Source organism: Mugil cephalus, chromosome 12, assembly GCF_022458985.1.
Source record: "Mugil cephalus isolate CIBA_MC_2020 chromosome 12, CIBA_Mcephalus_1.1, whole genome shotgun sequence".
Classification (NCBI taxonomy): Eukaryota; Metazoa; Chordata; class Actinopteri; order Mugiliformes; family Mugilidae; genus Mugil; species Mugil cephalus.
In genome coordinates, this window is record NC_061781.1 from 15,410,772 (window position 1) to 15,434,028 (window position 23,257).

The 23,257-nt window shown below is 41.5% G+C and overlaps 2 protein-coding genes across 4 annotated transcripts in view; one reads left to right on the forward strand and one right to left on the reverse strand.

The window, feature by feature from the left end:
- The window catches only part of hs6st3b (heparan sulfate 6-O-sulfotransferase 3b), a 68,543-nt gene extending 61,685 nt beyond the window's left edge, over positions 1-6,858 (reverse strand). Inside the window, exon 1 of the mRNA XM_047600018.1 lies at positions 5,665-6,858. Within this exon, the coding sequence (XP_047455974.1) occupies positions 5,665-6,200 (536 nt within the window). The 5' untranslated portion in view covers positions 6,201-6,858. The remainder of the gene's footprint in view (positions 1-5,664) is intronic.
- A 1,730-nt stretch (positions 6,859-8,588) lies between these two features.
- Positions 8,589-23,257, forward strand: part of uggt2 (UDP-glucose glycoprotein glucosyltransferase 2) — a 37,756-nt gene continuing 23,087 nt past the window's right edge. For all 3 annotated transcript variants that reach the window (XM_047600744.1, XM_047600745.1, XM_047600746.1), the window contains exons 1-22: positions 8,589-8,700; positions 9,121-9,265; positions 10,630-10,712; positions 10,817-10,947; positions 12,385-12,497; positions 12,658-12,835; positions 15,037-15,133; positions 15,215-15,287; positions 15,737-15,837; positions 16,726-16,825; positions 17,281-17,341; positions 17,609-17,700; positions 17,859-18,009; positions 18,722-18,841; positions 19,109-19,194; positions 19,319-19,454; positions 19,695-19,826; positions 19,947-20,111; positions 20,477-20,600; positions 20,689-20,787; positions 22,272-22,366; positions 22,758-22,964. In XM_047600744.1, coding sequence (XP_047456700.1) covers positions 9,141-9,265; positions 10,630-10,712; positions 10,817-10,947; positions 12,385-12,497; positions 12,658-12,835; positions 15,037-15,133; positions 15,215-15,287; positions 15,737-15,837; positions 16,726-16,825; positions 17,281-17,341; positions 17,609-17,700; positions 17,859-18,009; positions 18,722-18,841; positions 19,109-19,194; positions 19,319-19,454; positions 19,695-19,826; positions 19,947-20,111; positions 20,477-20,600; positions 20,689-20,787; positions 22,272-22,366; positions 22,758-22,964 — 2,469 coding nt within the window. In that variant the 5' untranslated portion in view covers positions 8,589-8,700; positions 9,121-9,140. The remainder of the gene's footprint in view (positions 8,701-9,120; positions 9,266-10,629; positions 10,713-10,816; positions 10,948-12,384; positions 12,498-12,657; positions 12,836-15,036; positions 15,134-15,214; positions 15,288-15,736; positions 15,838-16,725; positions 16,826-17,280; positions 17,342-17,608; positions 17,701-17,858; positions 18,010-18,721; positions 18,842-19,108; positions 19,195-19,318; positions 19,455-19,694; positions 19,827-19,946; positions 20,112-20,476; positions 20,601-20,688; positions 20,788-22,271; positions 22,367-22,757; positions 22,965-23,257) is intronic.

Below are 23,257 nucleotides of genomic sequence, written 5' to 3' on the forward strand. Positions count from 1 at the left end.
AAAATTGTAGGCAGGGACTTTAATAGTTTTGCCCTGCATTAGTAAGTGTAATACATATAAAGCCAGACGTGCTAATAAGGTTGCATAAAGTAACGAATGAATAAAGAATGACTCCAGCCAAGCAGATAATTTCCATGGAGCGGTCCTTCCCATCTTTCAATGGCCGCTATTCAAACTCTAAGCTACAGTAATCATTAATAGTAATACCAGACCTCATAACACGCAGGACTTTTCCCTTCCCCTTCCAGAAGACTTACTGTCAGCTACACCCACCAAGCCACTAAACCTCAATGTCATTGAGAAACTAAAATCATTTATATCATATTATCATACACTATAGTACAATATACTTAACTTTGCAGAGAGTCTAGATTAAATAAAAAAAAGACGTAGAGGCCATATAGACACATCACAGAGGGTCTGTGGTGCACGATGGTCTCTTTGTAGTTCTGGACTGAGCATTCATTATGCATAAGCAACAAGAAAGCTGCTAATGAAGATTGTATAATTGATTAAAAAAAAAGAAGAAAAAAAATGCAACATCAGCATATGCATAAAAATATCATGAGGCCACAGTTAAAAGGGAAGGAACATTAAAAAAAAGGAAGCAGGGAGGAAAATGTGTAGACACTCTCTGCAAATGGTTGATACTTAAAGCTAGTGCAGTTTTACTTCATTTCAGCGGATGTTACAGCCACATGTGGATATTTAGTCTTAAAAAAACACATAAAATCATACGTGCACAATATGTAAAAATTCACATAAACAATTACGATCTGCTCGTGACTGCAGCTGTGGACGCGGACTCAAGACTGCTTTGATTGTTTGCAACAACAACAAAAAAAATAAAAAATGGAGGTATGCACAGTCTTCACTATTTGTTTTCTGATCTCTAGCATATTTCTTCTGTTCCTGTCGACATGATACCGGGACCACAGCTGGACTCGCAGTTGTACATTTTCAGGATGTGATGGCTTATAGAATATTTACATGCATACAGTATGGATGAATATCCAAACACTGAGGCACTCAGATGTTGGAGATAGTCTTCATGCTAGGAATGCTAGTGGCAACTATCAAGTAAACAAGAGAAAGAAAAAGATGTTGACAACTACGGAAAAACACCGACAGTTGCAGAAGCAGTGCCCGATGTACCGCATACGTGTGTACAGCCAAAGCTAATTTCCAGCACCAGTCTGTTGATGAGCATCAGTAAACACTCATCAAAATGCATGTTGCTGTTTAAAATCAATGCTGTGTATACACAATAAAACCAATGACAGCTGCCTGCAGCAAACAAATGCACAAATAATACAGAGCATATTCAATGCGCAGCGTATGTATGTAATGACTAGCTGATTTTAAGCGTGTGGTTCTGGCCACACTTCAACAAGGACTTTGATGTTTCTGAGAAAATACGCTTTAAATTGACAGGTAGTGAGTTGTAGAAGATTGGGAGAATTGGGCCCCTATTTGGAGTAGTAATTGAAGTTTGTGGAAAGGAGGTTCCCTTCAGATATACGGTAGAGATACACAAAACTAAGAAAAAAAAATGTTACAGTAACGAATTGCCAGTGGTTCTATGTGTCTTTACAAAGATGTAAGCAGTTTTTTTTTTGTCAAAAAGTTAGTTTTAGATTGCTTTACTGTATTAGTATCATTATCAGCTGGTCAGTCACATGTAAAGTTATAAATACTTGATTAATGTCATCATACAAAAAGCATAAAAACAGAACGGTCATCCAAAGTTAGTTAATATTAGCCTTTTCTGAACCAAAACAGAACAACACTCACTCCATGGCAGTAAAACTAAATATGAAACTCTGCAACAAACACTAATTCAAGATTAATGAGTTGGCCCTGAGCCGTGCTTGGACTCATCAAAGACCAGCATCACAAATGTGATGCATTGCTTTGCTACGGCAAAAGGACAAGGAGCAGTAGGACCAGAGTTTGAATTAGTTCAGCGATAATTCAGAGCCCGGCCACTAAATGTCACAGAGATACCACATGAGCAAAAACAAACTCTTAATCCAGCTGACAAGGCTCGTCTCCTGTGTGGACAGATGCTGCGGGAGTGGCTGACGCTGTCAACAGAAGCATCGCGTCAGGGAACGAGATGGATGCGCCTGATTAATTATGTTCCTTCATATATATACATATAAAAAAAGAACATTGTTGTTATATTAGTGTTTAAGCGCATCACATGTGAAATACAGACGTTAATATTTGCCATCATGTAACAGTCAGAAATTAGCTGTGAATAATTACATAGCTCCCGTCCCCACGTTTTATTCCTCTGATAAAAATTTAACTCGAGCTGAGGGGAGAAGTCTCTCTCGCTCTCCCTTCTTTGTGTCAGGCACGTGTGTGGATGTTCTGCCTGAGCGACCTTGGACTTACAAGCCTCGTCTCCTGTGGAGGAAGCTTCTTCTCACTTTCCTCTGATGCGGCTCTTCTGCTCCGCTATTAATGACAAGTACGTAAAGTAATATCATAAATGCGTCCTATCAGATCGAGTGCGTTTTGCAGCCCATGTGCAGTTCGGTGAATTTGTAACTAACGAGATGTTTTTATACATTAATAATCACGCAACCCTGACTCTTCACAGGCCGACTGACACGTGGATATGTTCGAGGCGTGTGGACTGTACGTTTCACTGTACACAAGGAGTGCAGGCTGTAGGTCTGATAGTCAAATTTCCTCACCTCAGACCAAGCGTAAAACGAGCGCTGCTGTTGTTTATTTATTCCAGAGTCAAATGTTTGACTGCACAAGGGTGGAAACTGACTGAAAAATACAGCAGTCAGAAACCGAATAAGCTTGTTTAGATCTTAATGGAAAGCCACATCAAATATTTTTCTCACGCTAACTTTTGTTAAACACGCTTCTAAACACTGCTTTGTGCAATGCTATAAAGTACGTTTTGCGAATAAGCTCAATGTTTTGTGCCCTAGTACCATGCTGAATATATCTGCATGAGTAAGTAATGAACACGTAACAATCAGAAATAATTCCAGGCCGGGACTCTGAAACCGACAGAGGGGAAAACAACCAGCTCAACAAGCCGTCTCCGTGCAGCAGACAAGGTAATGCCACAAAGCAACTTAAGAGGCCAGCACTTAGAGGTATGTTTCTCCAAAAAAGCCCCCTAAGAGAACCGGCCTGCCTGCTCCACTTCTCCTCTGACTGACAGCGCACTCTGGAAGAGTCACACCGCAGGACAAGCACACTGATCCAGTCTGACACGCCTGACCTTTCCCGGCCCACACGCCCGGCTCACCGTGCAGCACGCCCTGCGCGGTTGAAAAGGCCACGCAGTGTCACGCAGGCCACAGCCCTCCTCGGCCTCCCCTCGCTACCAACTCAAGTGCTGGCAAGTTACACGCAAGAGACTGCGGACGGACGGCCCGAAAGGCTCTCGTCCACTAAACAAGGGCATGCCGTCTGAATTTGGCAGTGATCGGTATTCCCCCAATGCACGCTAACAAAGCGGATTATTGTGTCTGTATTACAAATTATGTGGTTTGCTGTTTAAGGATGCTTTTTTTTTTTTACTTTAACCTTATAACGTTTAAGATAGTGTAATTAAGGCATTGCTCACATGCAAAATGATCATGAGGATGGAATTTACATAATGCCATTAGTCATCGTACTTCAGTAAATGTGCCTCGTGCAGTGGCTGGTTAGCGAGGGGTCCAACATAATGTGTCTGCCAACAGTCTCAGTTGAGGCAGAATAATCTCAGAATAGATGCTGCAGGAGCACGCTGAAGAACAAGGGATGAGAGGACTGTAAGTGCAGAATAGATGCTGCAGCTGTGAAATGAAGAGCTGTCGCATCCAGCGAGCACTTCCCTGAGTAAAGAAAACACTTGGCACAGCAGAAATAAATCATGTGCTCGTGTACTTCAGTGTATGATTGCATTTTTCAAAACAGTGAAGGAAACTGTCTGCGGCTCAGAAGCCCAGTTTACGTGACCAGACATTTGGTCAGTGCTCTTCTTGACTGCTGTGTGCAATTTGAGGGCAAATACTGTGATGCGCGTGTTTTAATGAATAGCCTGAACTGTAATGCTTTAAAATAAATGAATAAATAAAAAAGTATCTGACTCCACTTTGCTGCGTGAAGACACACAAACATTAACTCCGCTGCTAATGCACCGACTAGTTTTTGGCAATGCGCCCCCTGCAGTTAGTGCATTGCTTTAGTGCAGATGTTTACAGATGTTTTGCTGCAGTTACCACAGAGAAAATGAGCGATAATACATTTCGAACTAAGCACCTCTTCTTTTGCTTTTCACGTCAGATAGAACCATCAACCAAACTTCTTCTTAGAATAATTTGTTGTGAGGTGACATCAGTTGAGAGGATTTTTTTTTTTTTAGAGCAGTACTGGAGAAGTGAAATGCTTCTACAGGCCAGCGAAGACACCTCAAAGAGACTCTGACACATCAAACCAAGACTCAAAAGGCCAAGGATGTGGAGGTAGAGAAATATGTGTACTGGAGTTTGAGAATGATACACACAGATTTTACATCACAAGGGTGGAAATTCAACCAAGAGAAGTGAGCGGTTGCTAATCTTTTAATTAGCCTTTATGGATTTCAGAGTATATTTTCATATTTTTGATTCAGTGCAATCACAGCAGTGCATTCAAACACTTGGATTCTGATAATAGCTGTGTATCCATTACAGTTTTTCGCAAAATAAAAGCGATCTTTCTGGAATTGCGATGAAGAACAATATTGTGCTTTGTGTTCCTGACAGGTGTTTTGCGAATGAGCTGTAACTCTCGTAAAGTCTCGTCTTGCGATATCCCATAATTCTCTTAAATTCTTGTCACGCGAGACTTCGCGTTGAGGAAGATGGACTTCAAATGAACTGGTCACCTGACCCCCCGCGTCATCTCCAGTGACACCGGTGACCGGGAATTGCGAAAAAAAAAAAAAAAAGTTGTTCAATTGCACTTTTATACTTTTTTACATGTTTATATCGATATGTCTGAAACATGAAAGTGTAAAAGTGTTTTAGTAATATTTGAGAGATATTTTTTTTTAATGCAGGTGTTTCCATTATTATTAACCATCTTTGTCAGACATTTGGATTTTGCGCATTTCTGGGAATGTAATGGACACGCAGCAAGTGTCAGCTGTGAAAAGGGAGCTCTGCAGATGGCTCGGCACAATTGGTTAATGGCACAGCTGGACAGGAACAAGTTCACTGTGAAGGGCTGATGTGAACACAAGATACAAAAGCAGGCAATTTTAAACGTCGGAAGGTCAAGCAGGGTAGCAGCCTGTTTCATATGTTGTTATAACACTCTCACGTACCACAGACCGAGAGAGTGATTGGTTGCAATTATTTGCCTTTTAACAATCAGTGTCATATGGTTTTGTAGCGGGCGGTTACAAAAATGACGAATCCAGGGGGCAGATGGTGAGTGTAACCACACATCCTGTGTCCACTCCTTCGCTGCTCACTTTTCTATTCAAGACAGAGAGCTATGCAAATGTGTATAAAGACAAGTTGAATTATGAATACATCAAGAGTCTCCAGAGAGTTTAGAGCCACAGAGGCATTCTGCAAGTTTATTTGACTATCATTTTACCTCTGCAGCCCGGCTGGTCTGGAGCGTATATACAGTATATGTAAGAGGGCTCACCTTTTATTCCTCTGGGCCTCCTTCTTATCCATGATGACAGGAACACAGTTCGTTAGCTCGGTCCAGTCTGCATGCAGCCCGCAGCTCCAGCCAGTAGAGAACCGGGAGAAGAGCCAGGACTCCTCTTTCCCCGGTCGGTGACATGTGCATTTCTTCTGTCCGGGCTTGCAGTCGCACGGCTGCTCCAAGCGAATATTCCTCACCAAGTGCCTCCCGAAAGTGGTTCCTCCGGTCTTCTGGATGTGCAGAAACACTATCACGTCGTCCCCTTTCATGTTGAACTCCACGTGTCTGTCTAGATCTCTCTCGGTGAAGTTGAATTTGGAGGGTAGTTTTGGAGGGCTGTCATCCTCCATGTCTTGATCTCTGTAGAAATCATCGCTGTCCTGGTACGGGGCTGAAATTAGACTCGATTTCTCGTCGGTCTTAAAGTGGCACGAATTGCTGCCAGCAGGACAAATGTACTGGTAACCTATCATAACAAAGAGTACAGCTAAAATAGGAACCAAAATTAGCTTACTGGGTCTTTCATCCATTTTCTCAATAAAGTGTCTTCATTCCATTACCGTGAATAATAAGTGGCACCCACGGGCTCTTTGGAGATCAATATTCCTCCATGCCTCAGACAGATTAAATGTGACTGACGTTCATGTGCCACATGTTGATCATATAACACCCTCCAAAGACACATACCATGGACATTGGGTCAGGTCCACCGCTGGGCTTCTAAAATATTGCACGACGTCTGTACAGCGTGGGGATGCTCGTCCAAATTCAAGAGTCATACCCATTAATTCTCTGTCTGTCCAACTTCTGAAGCCGATGCGGAGCTGCATCCGTGCAGACGTCTCCCATGCTCCGGTTTCAAGTTAAATCGGAGAGAGTTTGCAGGGTTTTTCTTAACTCCGTTTTTGTGCTCGCCGTTGATCCCATGCAGTCTAAATCACATTATAGTTGATTTCGTCGCCAGATTTATTTCAGCAGAAATTACGCACGGCTTGGAGTGTGAGATCCCCCGACGGCGTGGTACAGCATCCTGGACGGGCTGAGACAGTCTGACTGTGTGCGCTGAAGCTGTGCTTCTGAGGGGATGCTGCTGCATCCGAGCCGACAAATAGCCTGTGCGTTATGCTCTCGTGGGCTGGGAGAGCTCTCCATCCCATAATCTTGTTTAACACAGTGCAAATCCAGAATCCTACACGAACACCGGGCAGCAGCATGAAGATTTAAGATCTATATATAAATAGCTATATGTATAGCTTTTATAAAAGTGACCAAATTAAAGTGGGGAAAAAAATAGTGGTGGTACTCCACCCATTTTACCCAGAAAAGATGGCTGCAAAATAAACCACGTGGCTATGGCTTTCCAAACAAGGCTAAAATGTGAAAAAGGTAAAATATCAATAACTCTATCAATGACTCTTGTGATATAACATTTCAGGGCAATTTTGATAAAGTCTGAACTTTAAAAATGGTTTGAGCATTTGCGTGTTGTATGAGATGACATTTTTTTTTAAATTATTATTTATTGTAGAGGGATTATAAGGAACTGCTGCACTGAATCCGACTTTTTTGCCAAAAGTATTCAATCACTCATCCAAATAACTGAATTCAGTTATTTTACAGAGCAGGGCAAGCAAATGCTGAGGCACATAGTGCACAGAGGTGCACTATGTGGTGCACAGTGCATAGAGAGCTCTCTGTGGGCACGAATCGCTTCTCCACCTGTCAGTCTGATGGACCAATCTGGGTTTGGTGGTTACAAGGAGAACAGTACTTGTCTGACTAGATTGTGCCAAGGGTGAAGTTTGGTGGAGGTGGGATTGTGGTGTGGAGTTGTTTTTAAGGAACTGGCCATGGCCCCTTAGTTCCAGTGAAAGGAACACTGAATGCTTCAGCATACCAAGAGATTTTGGATAATTCCACGCTCCCAATTTTGTGGGAACAGTTTGGTGATGTCTCCTTTCTTTTCTAACATGACTCCGCACCAGTGCACAAAGCAAGGTCCATAAAGACATGGATGAGTGAGTTTGGTGTGGAAGAACTTAACTGGCCTTCACAGAGTCCTGACCTCAAAGTGATAGAGCACCTTTGTGACTAATTAGATGAAGACTATGAGTCAGGCCTTCCTGTCCAACATCTGACCTCACAAATACTCTTCTGGAAAAAATTCCAAGAAACATACTCCTAAACCCTGTGGAAAGCCTTCCCAGAAGATTTGAAACTGTTTTAGTTGCAAAGGACCGACATCATATCAAACCCCATGGATTAAGAATGGGATGTCACCTAAGTTAATAAAGGCTCGTGCATTAATAGTCTACTTTTGGCAATATAGTGTAGCTTTATGGAAGTGTAATCCTTTAAATTTTGTGCTGATTGACCAATGGAAGGTTATATCCTAAAATATAAATCAGTAAAACAATTAAATAATAATAACAATAATAATAGTCATTTGAATTATTTATTTATTATTTATTGACTGTATTCTGTTTTATGTACTGGCTGACTGTCAAAGGCAAATTTCCATTGTGTTTTTAAACCATTGGACAATAAAGTCTTCTTATCTGACACATTTGAATTAGTTTTAATATTTATTGGCACGGAGTAGCAATGGCAGGACGCAGTTTTCACACGTAATCATAATCACTCACTCATTGACTGCATAGTGTAGCAATAACAACAACAGCATGCACTCGTCTTGTGTGTTTGGTGGGAAAGTGTTTGAGCTTTAGCGTCTGCCCCCTTTAGCTGCCTATCGCTGTGCCAGAATAATATTCACATATTGTGAGCGTCCTATATACATTTACTTCGACCGTACTTTGTTCTAGTTGTGTGAATAGTAAGATCGCAGTGGTTAAAATAATTAAATATCATTTTATTTATTTTTTTTAAATGCTGTTGTTTCGTAGGCGGATGCCGGCGCGCCAGAGCCACCCCTCAGACTGCCTCGACCCCCGGTAACTTGGTAACTTGCTAGCTGCCGAAAATACTCAAAGTCCTTTACTTTGTATGGAAGCGGTCAGCATCATCATCGGGGTGAGGGCTATAAAAATGGTTACACATTTAACAGCCTTTAGGAAATATACGGTTATATGTCCGCAGCAGGCTGTTCTTGAAATCTCTCTCGCTCTTTTTTATTTATTTATTTATTTTTTTAAGTGAAGTCACGCTACTGTACCGTTATAGTCCACAGTCCGTACACAACCTTTAAGTTTACAGTTAGGTTAAAGTTACTTTTATTTGTTGGTCTGACTATTTAACGCACGGCTCTCGTGTTGTTGATTTATTTCACAACCAGACTCTGTCAAAGTTTTGTAAACGTCTGGTGCGCCTGTGTGTGCGTGTGTGACTGTGGTTTAGATAATAACTTACAGTTACTACGTGGCACTGACTTGCACCTCTCTGAAGACTGGAGCTGGAGTGACGGAGTCGTGTTTGCTCTTTTAACCACCGCAGGTTCATGTTCCGCCGCTACAATGAGGAAGGTCATTGTGTTGTCACTGCTGCTTCTGAACATACATCACGTTATGTCAGCACCCAAAGGCGTCACTGCCAGTCTCAAAGCCAAGTGGGACATGACACCCTTTCTCCTGGAGACGAGGTATAGTAGTGCTCTTCCCTGAGGGTGCATGTGTTGCATTCACGTGAATCAGCAATGTGGGGCCTTAAGGCTGGTTGAGTCCATGAGTTCAAGCCCTTCAACGCAACATCCAGGAAGGCTGCAAATATCTGCATCCTCTGCTGCTGACTTTATTTCGATTATTCCCAGAGACAGTCCAACCCCCAAAGATATGCTTTTTTTTTCCCTTGAAGGCCAGTTACAGCAATGCATTGTTATATGATGATAATTTCTGTTTCTAATTGAATTAGGTGCACTAGTGAAAACTAATGTATTCTAATATATAATGTTCAGTTTGTGGTGAAACAGCACAAGAAAGGAGGCGGTTCAATTGTATGATCATTTTGGAGGATGTAGCATTAAACAAAAAAGTGTTTCTGTTATTTAGCAATGCTCACTGTCAAAAATGTGACCTCCAAAATAATGGAAACATGCCTCAGTATGAAGTGAAATGCAATTCAATGCTACAATAAACTGTAGCCTCCAAAATGAAACTAGGGCTGGGCAGTTAAAATATTAATTTATTTTATATAATATTTTATATAATATTTTGTGGACTGTTTTTTTTGTTTTTGTTTTTTGTTTTTTTAAATAAATCAATCACTATTTTTTTTTTCTATGTTCTCTCCAAATGTTATTTCACTGCATAAGAGTCTAAATCATTGTCAGACCTTGTTGGAAATTTTTCTGAACATAGCCGTGCTAACCAACTCAATATTTTCTTACTTTTGAGTTTCTTCTGAATATACTGAGTCTAAAAAAAATCTAGAATGAGTCCGTAAGAAAGCTAGTTTGTGCACGTTTTTTGAAATGGAAAACGGAAGTTCCCCAAGTCGCCCAAACATCCTACAAATAACAGGACATGACTTCGGTGTCCTCTGCCCTCTGTCCTAAAGCCCTGGTAATTAATAAATATAGAAATAACCCACATACAATGGGAACAGCTGAAGGATGTGGCTTTGTAAAACTGTACAACCACTTTGGAAAAAATACATTACATTGATATTTAACGCCTAAAAAAAGGATTTGGTAAATAAATGCCCTCAATACACTTAAAGTACAGCCAAAATGCATAGTGTCATTTAAAAAAACGCCATTAAGAACCTAATATGTTCAAAGTTCTCCATTTTTGATTGTAGCTACAACATGCTGCATGCTCATAAGGCCCGTGTGTGGCTGTATAATTTCTTCCAGTGGACATTATTGAGAAAAGTCGGGCACAATTATTTCCAGAGAACCTAATGTGATTATATGGTTTGTAGCTCTTGGGCTGTCGGGTCGTCAGATGGTTACTTATTGTGGTTGCTGACTAATGCTGACTTATGCTGCCGTTTCCTCCTTCGCAGTGAGTTTATAGGAGAAGATGGGAATGAGAAATTCTGGCAGTTCGTCGACACCGTGAAAGAACTAACGATTTATAAGCAAGGAGGTATGTTTCATGAACCGAGCCATTGCTGCGCCGTATGGAACACATATTTTAATAATTCAACTTGAGATTTATAAACCTCATCACTACTGATGTTGTTCTTACAGAGTCTGTGCGCTCGTACTACAACTTGGTTATTAAGAAGGCCGGCCAGTTCCTCACAGATCTCCAAGTTAATCTCCTCAAATTTGCTCTGGCCCTACGGTCCTACTCACCAGCCGTTCATGCATCACAGCAGGTATGTTGTGATGTTGTGTAGTAATAATATTTCAGTATTTATTTCGACCTCTTTCATCTCTTTTTGTGGTCCTCCCCGACCAGTTCCATCGTTATTTGCAGCGCTCACATTGTGTTTCTTAATTTGCTGTTGTTGTATATTTTATTAAGTTGCTGTGGGTTGACCTCTCTCAGCCACCGTACAGAAACAGAAGGGGGAATTCAAGGGAGCAAGGTTTTGTCTTGTTTGATGCGCTTATATTGTGTCTTTAATCTACACCCAGGACACTCCGCAGGTGTTAGTGCAAGTTTTTCGTCAGTGTTCAAATTACGGCAATTCTCGAATAACTCTTCTATGCTCGTAACTGGCCTTGTCATGATGCTGGAAGAGTTGAAAACAGACGAGTCATTGCATCAGAATTTTTATCACAGATAGTCACATGTTGTAAAATGTATAATATATTACAAACACACCTCAGACAGAATATTTTTTTTCAATACACATTAATACCACAGTGACTATTCGCAACAAAAAATTGCTTATGACAAAAGACCTGCAATGAATGTGGATTTCAACATTTACTGAGCAGATATATGGACTGATGTAAGTTAAGTGCTGTGGCCAGAATTGTTTTAATGTTTGCGTGTGTACTTTGTAGATATTTAACATTATATTTACTTGTATACATTCACTGTTTTACTGAAATTAAGTGAACTGACCTATTTGTCTTTACTGTATAATGCTAGAAAAAGCTCAGTTTTGGATTGTACATTTCATGAGACTGTCCAGTGCATGTTGTAAATAAGGAGCTATCATTACAATTACACTTTATAGTGTTTTTTATGTTGCACATTTAAAGAGATAATCAATTTCATTTGACTTTACCCTTAAGAAATTGTATGATTGTATGCAAGTCTGAGTAATAAAAAAAAGAAACCTTAGTGAGTCCTTAGCTTTTAGATTGCCTCGATTTCTGCAATTATAAGGAGAAATTTCATTTTCATGACAGTGATGCACAGGTTGATGAATTTCTCTCATTTAAGAAAGTGTTAAACAGTTGAGTGAATAATGGCCCTTTGCAGGCGGAATTAAGTGTCGTGCCACACAGTGTAAATTGGCGCGGTGATTAAACTTGCTTTTAGACTTGCGCCGTGAGAGTGTGCGTTACAGAAAATTTGATCAAATAGTATTAGAAACGCCAATTGGAGTCTGGAAGCTATCTGAGAGCAAACTAATCAGATGAGGCACGTCCATGTTGAAGTGTAAGAAGGGAGGTGCTGGACTTTGTAATTATATACTTGACATCCAGATTTCTTTGAACAAAATTGCATCATATTGCTTTGATCACACCCATTGTACTGTGAGTAATCCATGCGGGGACAAAACTGGCAGATCAGGCCAGGGGGGCTGTGTTGTAGCCAGTGTGCTAATGAACATTTTCTCTCCTATTCTTAACAGATAGCCAGCGATGAGCCGCCGCCTGAGGCTTGCCCTGCCTTTGTCTCCATCCATGGTCAACAAAGCTGCAGCACCAAGGACATCAAGAAGCTCCTGAAGGCAGCTGCAGGCAGGTAACATGGAACGGCATCACACTTCCCCCCCTCTGCGGATAAAGCGAATGCATTAGAGCAGAGCGGAATGAAAAGTTATTTGCGATTAAACTTTGATTGTTTTGCTTCCACGTTTTTAGTTCGGAACTTTCCCTAACCGACACGTTGCAAATGTTTGCAGGCCAAAACCGTATTTATACAAGAATGACCACACGTATCCCGGGGTGAATAAAACGAGCGTGCCGGTTGTGATCCTGTACGCTGAGATCGGAACCAAGAAGTTCACCTCTTTTCACAAGGTGCTGTCGGAGAAGGCCAGAGAGGGAACGCTCTTATACGTGCTGCGTCATTTTGTAGCGGTGAGTAGCCGCAGTTTTGCGTCCACTCTTCCCGCAGACTTTACAGAATCGTGTGTTTTACTGTACCTCTCATTTAATAAGCAGTCTTGTTTTTATCGCACTGATGCTCATATCTTTTGTTTTTCTTTTCTTTTTTGTTTTGATTTTAATTAACTGTCTAGTATCGCCAGTGAAGCCATTGCCTAATATAGCTTAAATTCCTCTGTCCCATAGACCGTTGGTAATAAATAAAACTGAAATAATGGTTCTTTAAAGTGAAATATTAACAAAAATGTGATCATCAGTCATCATGCTGGTTATTTTTAGCATCTGACATATATTTTTCTGATGGCAACGTGTCATTAGAGTTTCATTATGAGGCATGTTTCAACCGACACAGAGAATGTACATCCGCACATTATTGGATAGTTAACCAAAACTCCATATACTCCATAAAGCTCATACGACGTGGACGACTACGTCCCTGTAAAGCCCACCCAAACTACTTCATTCAATTTGGTCCAGAATCGTTTGGCTAGTACTTAATTAGTTCCCTGCAGCACAAACACAGACCAAATTTCTACCACAAAAAAAAGGGCTTTTTGTAGTTAGAAGTTTTAGTCTTTTTCCAGATTTTCTTAGTGTTATTTTAGGATTTTTAAATGTGAAATGTTCCAAGCATTTTTGACCAGTCTATGTCTAGGAGCCGCTCCCTGTCCGCCTCCTAGCCTTAACATTACTGCGCTGCCCCGACACAGAACATCTTTCAGAAGATGATTAACTTGACGTTACTTCACTATAATCAGGTTTTCTTTCTGGGTTTGGCAACATTGATGCATTTTTTTTCCCCTTTAGAGCAAGTATTTAGAAGATTACTCCTAAATAAGTACAAATGAAGTGGCATCTTGGAACTTGGAAAAATGTCAGATTCTGCTGCTGTTATCTGCAATTGTAATTTGTAGATGAGATTAGTAAAAAAAAAAAAATCGCAAACCAGTGAAACCACTACATTATATTAGATAACATACTCGATAGCATTACTGACAGACATAATGTTACTGACGACAATTGACGGTTGATCATTTCATAGCAGTCTTACTTCTACTTTAGCTGAAGTTTAGTTTTTGTCTTGATGAATAGAGAAATATTTTTGTAATGGTTTCTGTTGATGAAACTCAAACTGCTGAGGAGCAGGATTTACCAACCTGTGTTCGAGAGGAGACGCCGATATCTCTGAAAACATGAAAGGCGTTTTTTAAGACACGTTGAAGAAAAGCGATGAAGCGTGTTGAAGAGGAGTGTGGGTGTGAAAGTCTTCTGATTTCTGTTTGTGTTAGCATAAGACTGAAGCTTTGAGTCTGTGTGAGATTAGTGTCAAGGTTGAACGTCGCTGAATGCTGCTGTTGTTTCTGGCAGACCGTGTGACTTTTGTTTCCGCCGATAAAACATTTGATATCTTTTAACTTTACTGACGGTGGGATTGGAAAAATCCCTCCTGTTAACAGACGGCTTATTTTTTACACGTCATGCACTTGGAGCTGCACAGATCTAAACACACTGGTTAAAGGAATGCGGATGCATTCGGGCTTCAAGATGTGGCAAAGTGATTGGAAGGGGATAGGGGATGAACAGCCCTAGTCGAAGCAGTGAGAGACTTTTCTTTGCTTTTCTGTGCGCTTGCACTTTGCATTCAATTAGGCGCAGTTCTCCTGACATCCACCGTCCTCAGAGTTCTTCATCACGCTGCCGGGGTCCAAATGAGGTTTTCTTTGCTGCTGTTGTTCCTCCTCGACATTTCAACTTCATAAAAGCAGTTACAGCCGACCTGGGAAGAAATCTGATTTATTGGAAAGGTGGCGTCCTGTGGCAGTCCCCAGTTGAAAGCCTGGAGTATATCCCTCCAAGTGCCGTAGTATATCGTATTCCACACAATATCTTGTGTTTTACGCACTTGGGTGGGGCTCATTCAATATGTTATTTTGTTAAGTACTCGCTCACAAGTCCATAATGAGTCATACTGTTCTGTCTTTCACTGGATAATGCCTGCCCAAACAATTTGTTTGAGTCAGAAACCTGCACACAGGTCACACGCAGCGCAAGACATGTCATATAAAAATGAACAAAAATTGATTAAACTGATGCTTTAAACAGTAATGACTATATACGCCTTCGCATAGCTCTGCATTTACATTAAGTCATCGCTCTTATTCTAATTGCTGCAGGATGTGAAACCGCGAAAGATGCTTTTATCGGGGTACGGTGTTGAGTTGGCTATCAAAAGCACAGAGTATAAAGCCATGGATGACACCAAAGTAAAAGGTCAGTTGGCGAATTATCACACATTGTGCGTTAAACCTCGCTGTGTCCAAGGCAATTAAATGGAAATCTCTTTCTTTGTAGATTCAAAGGCTGCTGTAAATGCTGAGGATGATGATAATGATGAAGTCCAAGGATTCTTTTTTGGAACATTAAAGTGAGTAGTTTCCTCCGTTTTCCCGTGAGTTAATTTCCTCTGTTTTCACGAGATCTCGAGTTATTTATCTAGTTATCTAGATCTCCAGAAACTTTATTGTCATCTAGCGAACATTGAAGCACAAAACAGCTATTATTAGATTTATTACTACAATAATATGCGTTAACGGCATCCGTCGCTCAGCATGGCAGGTCACATATGACTTGTACAAAGCTTGTTTTCCAGAGATCTCTAGAAAACAGAGGAAATTAACTTGTTATCACAGGAAAACGGAGGAAATAATATGTGAACGCATGGGGCGCTTAGGGCTTCCATTAAATGTAATAAAAATGTTGTAGTCTCTGGTATTGCCAGTTATTGCTGATGGCCACGTTATGTTTTACCTAACTCGTTAAAAGAAATCCTTACATCAAGTGTCTTCCATTTTTTTTCCTTTTACTCCTCTTAAGGAAATCTCACCCAGAACTCCAGGAGCAACTCGCTGAACTTCGAAAACACCTCCTGGACAGTAATAACAACATGGCCCCTCTCAAAGTGTGGGAAATGCAAGGTAGAAGGATGCATTTATTGTTACCCGTCCATAACTAAAGACAACTAATCGCACACCTGTAAATACTTTGTGTGTTTTGTTAGCTGGTTAGGAACCTACAGTAAGGTGTGTGCTTTGTTTTATTAGCGCTAGCGATACTGATAAAATCGTAACAATAGATTCCGTCCGGAGGGTGTGACTGTACATAAGAGTTCACACAATGCATGCTATTCATTTCTGGTACTCTACATACATGACCTATTGAACTAATGCATTAATCTGAAAAGATTAAGAAAACAAAATGAGTGTCTTATTCGACACTTTCAACAAACATGAATAGTTTAAAACTTACTTGAAAACATAATTTTACAATTTACACCACAGTTATGTGAAAACCATACCAAACAGGGTGAGTGGAAAGACGTAATGACATGAAGGGCTGTGGAAAATACGATATCTGATTAAACCTTGTGTAAAACAGAGGCTTTCTAACAGTGCTGCACTAAATCTTAGCTTCACGGAGGTTCTAGTATTCAGCATCTGTTTAATTCAGTCCAGTTTAACTGCACCACAGACTAGATCTTAATGGTCATGCAGATGAATTATCACCTGTCTTATGATGATTCATCATAAACTGATCGTTATGAAAGTCATGATTACCGTTATATTAAAATGCATCGTTTTCACTCGTGTACTGTACAGGCGATCGAACGTAAGTGTGACTGCAATTGACCATTAACGCCATCATTTAATAATACGGATTATATTATGTCATGTAAACTCATAGTAGTTTTCTCAGCAAGCATTTCATTATTCTATTTAATAAAAATAATAATAATAATGATAATAATGATAATACACATTAGCAAAGGTGTAAATGTTGATGATTTTATTATGTGATTTTTCCAGATCTAAGTTTCCAGGCAGCTGCCAGGATCATGTCTGTGCCAAAGTTTGATTCTTTGAAGCTTATGCGAGACCTCAGTCAGGACTTTCCAAGCAAAGCCAGGTGAGGAAATTGATCTAATTTTTTGTGTCTGATTGCATGTCTAGCGCATTTGATCCAGTTCCAAAATCCATATCGGAGCCCTAATCTACACTACAATGTGTGAATCTAGGCACAACAGATGTTCTTAAAATTAGAGCGCACATGAAATATTCCTTTCATTTGAGCGTTATTACTCCTACTCGTGACTCGCAGCACCTGCACAATGAATATATATCAGTGTAAGTCTGTTACACAGAGATCTAATCAGCTTCTTTGATGTTTGCTTGCTTTGGCTCGGGCAGATTGTAATAACATCACAAAGTGCTGAGTAAGAGTCGGTTGTTTACAGGGAATTGACTGCAAACGCACCATCTTGAGGGCCCACAGGTTTTTGGAGATTAAAACTGGCATTTTACTGCCGGCTGGGGATGTGGTAAAAGCTGATGGTGACTGTACATGTTTTACTGTTCCCACAGATCACTGACAAGAGTGGCTGTAAAGCAGGAAATGAGAAAAGAAATTGAGGAGAACCAAAAGGTGAGATATCACGAGCACAAGCAGACATCTGGAGCCCGTTGCACGAGTTTTATTTAGTATGAGTTTCTAATCAGCATCTGATCTGACTTCCTTAACAGCATGAGGTTTTACATTTCATTCTTTCTTTACTCCTAATTTCTGTCAACGCTTTATGTTTTCTACTTCCTGCTGCGGGCCGTGGCCGCTATTTTTCTTCTCACTTTAACCGTAGAATCACTCGTTTAGGGGTTTTGGCAGTCGACTAACTCCTCAATCTCGTGCTTTCAGCATCTCAGCGAGACCATTGGTGTTCAGCCAGGAGACGGGGAGCTCTTTATCAACGGGCTGCACATTGATCTGGACATTCACAACCCTTTCAGGTAGGAGCCCAGCAGGAGGACACGGTGGTCTGTCTGTGGTCTCCCCAGGAAGCCGTAGACACATGTTTCGGCTCAGTGGTCCAGTTGCACCAAGATCAGACTTTGCCACACAAGTGATACGTAAAAAAAATAACTAACAAGCGGTTTTGTACTTGCAGCATTCTAGACATCCTCAGAGAAGAGGCCAGGGTCTTGGAGGGGCTTCATAACCTGGGCATAAAGGGAGAAGATCAGGGAAAACTGCTGAGGCTACCTGTTAACGCCGTGGATGACAGCTATGCCTTAGATATCAGACATCCAGCTATAATGGTGAGTCCTTTCCAAAAGCATTATTATCTTGGCCCAGATCGCACTGCGCATGCTCTTTGTCTTTGTGTACTGTACTCTCACAAGCCTAGGAATTAGTACATTGGTCATCAGACTACTGCAACAATCTCAAGCTCGCCGGAAAGCTCAATTATTAACTGGGAGGTTTGCCAAGAAAAGTTATCAAATTAAAAAGTTTTCATTTTGGAGCCTCTAGCCATTTTAATAATTTAAATACTATAAAAATGCCAGAGATGTGGAGATATTACGCCTGTCCCCGTCCCTGAATTGTTTTGTCGTTTTCAGCTTGCATTCCCTCTTTTAGTGACCGCGTGTTTTTCCCGAAAGAAAGACGCGCGAGAGAGAGAAAGAGTGTGTGTGAGAGATAAAGAGATATTCTGCCCAGCAGTTCTGAAACTCAGGTTCCTGTTATTGATCGTGTCACGATGATGTGTAGTTACCATCCAAACAAGAATTTCACAAGTGATGATATTGAACTTGTGACCTGTCAAGGCAAAAGAGTCATATGGGTATAAGTGGTACGTGTACCATAAAAACTTAATTAGCATATCAGGTAGAATAAGAGTCTACAAGTCTGAATTGTCCTTGAGTAAAGTCCTTACAGTCATTTCTGTCCCGTGCTGGTTGCTCTGCTACTGATAGTTACCTAGTGAATATATTCTCACGTGCCTTCTGTGTGCAACGTGCGTTTCAGTGGATGAATGACGTTGAGAATGACCCCATGTACCGCGGCTGGCCAACAGGGATACAGGAGCTCCTCAGAGCAACCTTTCCCGGAGTCATCCGACAGATCAGACGCAACTTCTTTAACCTGGTGAGTTTATCAGAACAGCACAAATGAGAGACGATCTGTCGCACCACATGGGCTAAAACACAGCGAGCAGCCGAGTTCCTCCCAGCAGGGGATGCTGCCTGTCATGCTGTTGCTCTCTTTCCACCATGTTTATTTTCCATCTTTAAGACAATATCCAAATATAGGCAAAATAATCTTAAAAATAGTATGAATAGATGTGTGTTTTGTCAGCCGAACTTCATCAAAGCTTTATTGCCTGGGATTAACAATGACGCACTTGTTTTTCAGGTGCTGTTCCTGGATCCGTTGCAGGAGGAAAGCGGTGAGCTGGTGAAGCTCGCAGAGCTTTTCTACAAGCACAAGATCCCCCTGAGGTTTGTCATTTCTCACTCCTCCGCAGCTATTTATGTGGTCCACCGTTGGCATTTATAATCTTTACCAAGTAGTGATTCTCATTCCACCTGCAGATTGAATACTTGTTTTGTCCCGTTTCTATAGAATTGGATTTGTGTTTGTTGTCAACACCAAAGATGAGATTGATGGCTTCTCAGACGCAGGGGTTGGTTTTTACCGACTGCTAAATTACATTGCAGACGAGTACGATTTATCCCAGGCTCTGTTGTCTATGGTCTCAGTAAGTATCACCTATATAAATCTCGCTTGTTTTAGCAAGTGTTTCTTGCCAGCTCATATCTCTCCGTGCCTCAGAAGTCAGTTGTTATATTGCGTCTTGCGCTACCTTACAGTTTGACACTAGATGAGTTAGTGGGATATTGTCTCTCCCATCAGCTTTTTCAAACAGAGTTGGAAATTATTGACAGCGACAGAGGATTGAAGACGGCGGCGTCTGAACTACTGTGCCAATCTCTTGCAGTTGTACAACACAGTAGATGTGGGGGAGGCGCTGTCTGCTGATAAAGTCTCTGCTTACCTGAAGAGAAAATTCCCAAAAGCCAATTCAGAACGGATTCTAGGATTAGAATCTGAGTACGACGATAAAAGGAAGGTAAGATGAAACACTTCTTGTTTAGTCATTTGTCTTAATTAGAAGGAAGGATAATTTCTTGGATCGGTTATTAATGAACGGCATCATCCTGCTATTCACTGCACGTTCTGTTTTGTCCAGGATGGTGCCCTCTTCTACAAAAAGAGCGGCCTGGGAGCCCTGCCTCTGGCTTTATTTAACGGAGTCCCTTTGAGTCCGGATGAGATGGACCCGGAGGAGCTGGAGACTGTCATCCTGCAGCGCATAATGGACACAACCACTGCATTTCAGAGGGCCGTCTTTATGGTATGACGTATATTAGTGGAAAGAGGCTCAGTCTTCCTTTTCACTCACCGTATCTACCTCATTTTTTGTAGCATGAAGTAAAATTATAGATTAATATGAGTGAACTGAAGTAAACCAACAAGGGAGAACGAAGTGTGATTCGTTCGTATTTGTGCAAGAAGTATTTTACATACTAGCTTGTGGTTGGCATTCAACTTGAACAATGTGCAATGTATTAACATTAACAGTGAGTTAAATAGTTGCAAACATAACTTAATGATCACTATCTAGCTCAGTGCAGTGTTTGCAGTGATAATTTCTGTGCATGCACCAGATCCACTCTGTTCGTATGGATCGAGCTTTTCACTCATACTTTTCGATAACAGGGTCAGTTATCTGAAGGCTCAGATGTTGTGGACTATCTAATGGAACAGGCCAACGTGGTTCCCAGGATGAACCCTCTGATTTTAAGCACTGATCGAAAGTACCTCGACTTCACAGCCACCCCAGGTGACCAGCGCAACTCATCTTAAACCATCCAATATGTTGACTCACTCTCTATATTCCTCTCATGTTAAGCTTTCTTCTTGCATTGCAGTTGCGGATGAATGGGAGGACACGACTATGTTTTCGTATATGGACTCCAGAGACAAAACGGCAGTGGTGGCTAAGCGACTCAAGTACTTCGCAAATAATAGTAAGAAGTGACCTCTTATCATTTGTTGTTAGCTTTCCCAGAAAACACAATTTCCGCTGAATGCACACCATCTTATTTTCAGAAACACAGTGGCTTGCAACACTATCAATAACTTGTACGAGCATTTGCTTGTCATCTAAAATGAAAAAAAAAAGAAACTATTGTGTATACATATATATTGTTTGACTATCTGTGAAGAAGAAGAAGAACTTGAATTTCTATAGCGCCTTTCAAAGTACCCAAGGCACTTTACATAAGCATGGGGGACGGATAGGGGAAGGAGGGGTGAAAACAGACAGAGGGAAGAATGAAAGGCCTTGGTGAAAAGGTGGGTCTTCAGAGATTGGTTGGTTTTGAAGGTGTCTAGGGTTGGAGCGCTGCAGATGTCGGAGGGGTGGGAGTTCCCCAAAGCTTTTCAGCCTGGTGCACAGGATGGACAGTGGGCCCATGCCTGGACATTGGGGGGTTTTTTAGTGAGGAGGAGTTTTTAGAAAATCCGTTATTTGACAGGGAGCCGGTGGAGACGGATGAGGGGTATCTAAAAAAAGAAACTTTTGGTTCTTTACTGATCTATGAAAATGTGAAATTGACATTTGCTAAGGCAGACAGGCTGTGCCTCCAGCAAGATCACCGCTGGTTCTTCTGTTTGGCTGTCATCCAACAGTCTAAATGGCCTTTAGAGTTGAGTTTGGCTGCTTCGGCCCAAAGTGTAGCCGCGGTGAGGCTGAGGAGGCTGATTGCCATCTTCCCTCTGTGGACCAGCCGACCGGCCGACAGCCTTCTTTCCTGACTGACTGGGGAATGTAACTATGATTGGTGGCCCAGTTCTTCGTAGTAGGCTCAGCTCTACCTGATATCTCAGTACGTGTATCAGAACATACCATAATGACTATTTCACTTTTCCTTCTCCGTTTCAACTCGTCTCCCAACAGCATGAGCCTCTTTAAAACGCTAGCTTGCTCCCTTTATGTAAGCCTTAAGGGTGACATTAAGAAACGGGGGTTGCTCAAAAATTGCATTATCCACCTCTTTAAATATAAAGTCGGTGGCCGACTAAATTATTAACAGGCACACCTGTGCACCGTCTAATAAGTGCACAGCAGCACAGCGGACTACGTGCATCATTTTATTCCAAGGTTCTGGATGCTACCACGATGGTGCACCGTGTGTCCATTTTGGGCTGGTCCATCAGAATTATAGCAGCATTATAGTGAAACCAATGGCCTCCACCTCCCACGTCTGAATCTAATACGACGGTTCTGAGACCTGATCGAATGGGACAGAAGGAAAATCTAAAAGAGAATCCGAGGAATGTTTCCATCACTTTTGAATCCATGCCACGAAAAAATCAGCCCGTTCTGGGATAAAAGCGCCTTCAACCATCCGTTTCTCTCCCTATTCAAAACAGAATAAACCATTGAATCGGACGCAATGAACACCGCTATTATTTAGAATACTAAAGACACATTGGTCTTTTATCTTAGATGATGACGGGATCAGCGCTGTGACCATGTGGATAGCAGGAGATTTTGAGAAGGTTTCAGGAAGAAAGCTGTTGCTCAACGCTATGAAGCATTTGGTGAGTACGAAGCTCTCTCGTCTACCCCTGTTTCTTTTAGGCTGTGCAAGGAATCAGTACTTATTATACATGTGGAAGAGAGTCATGAATATGACTGAGGTGGTTTTGGCTACTGAATATCAATGACCAAAAAGTACAAGCAAATATCCCGCTGAAAGAGACTGTCAACAGAAAACACGAATACAAATGCTTTTCACACGCATGATTCATGACACCTCGCATTCTGTTTGTCATGAAAAGGAAAGATAAGTAGGATAGAAGAAACCTTTACTGGCACGTTTTAGGCAATTACGCTCTGTTACTGGTATCTGACATCTGTGGTGTATCTGAATGCGTGAGAATGTGCGATGTTAGCATGAATTATGTCACTTTCATGTTTGTGCGCAAGCAGAAGGCGAGTCGCGGAGTGCGTGTGGGGGTGATAGACAATCCCAGCAAAAAGCCCTCCGAAGATAACACCGCGGTGTACAGGGCTATCTGGGCCGCTCTCCTCACCCAGAAGAATAAGGCTGCGGCAGAGTTTGTGCAGAAACTCCTGAAAGAGGAGAGCAGCCTGCTCCTCCAGCAGGGGACCAAGATGAAGGACTTACTGATGCAGGTAAAGAACTGAGGAATGCAGGCTCGTTTCCTCTTGTTGTTTTTGTTTTGTGTTTGCGTGTGTCCCCCCCGCTCAGAATGTTAAAATAGTCAAGAAATGCATGCATAATCTTGACGTGATCAAATAGTTCTAATTTAGGCGAAGTTCTCTTACTGCTGCTTGTGAGCTGGGAGGTGAATGACTGGTCACCCTGTCAGCGGTGTTTTCATTATTGCTGCATAGCTGTCACTTGACCCGAAAAATTTAAACTTGGCCCAACACCATAGCCGCGCTGTCACACGGGCAACGAAGTG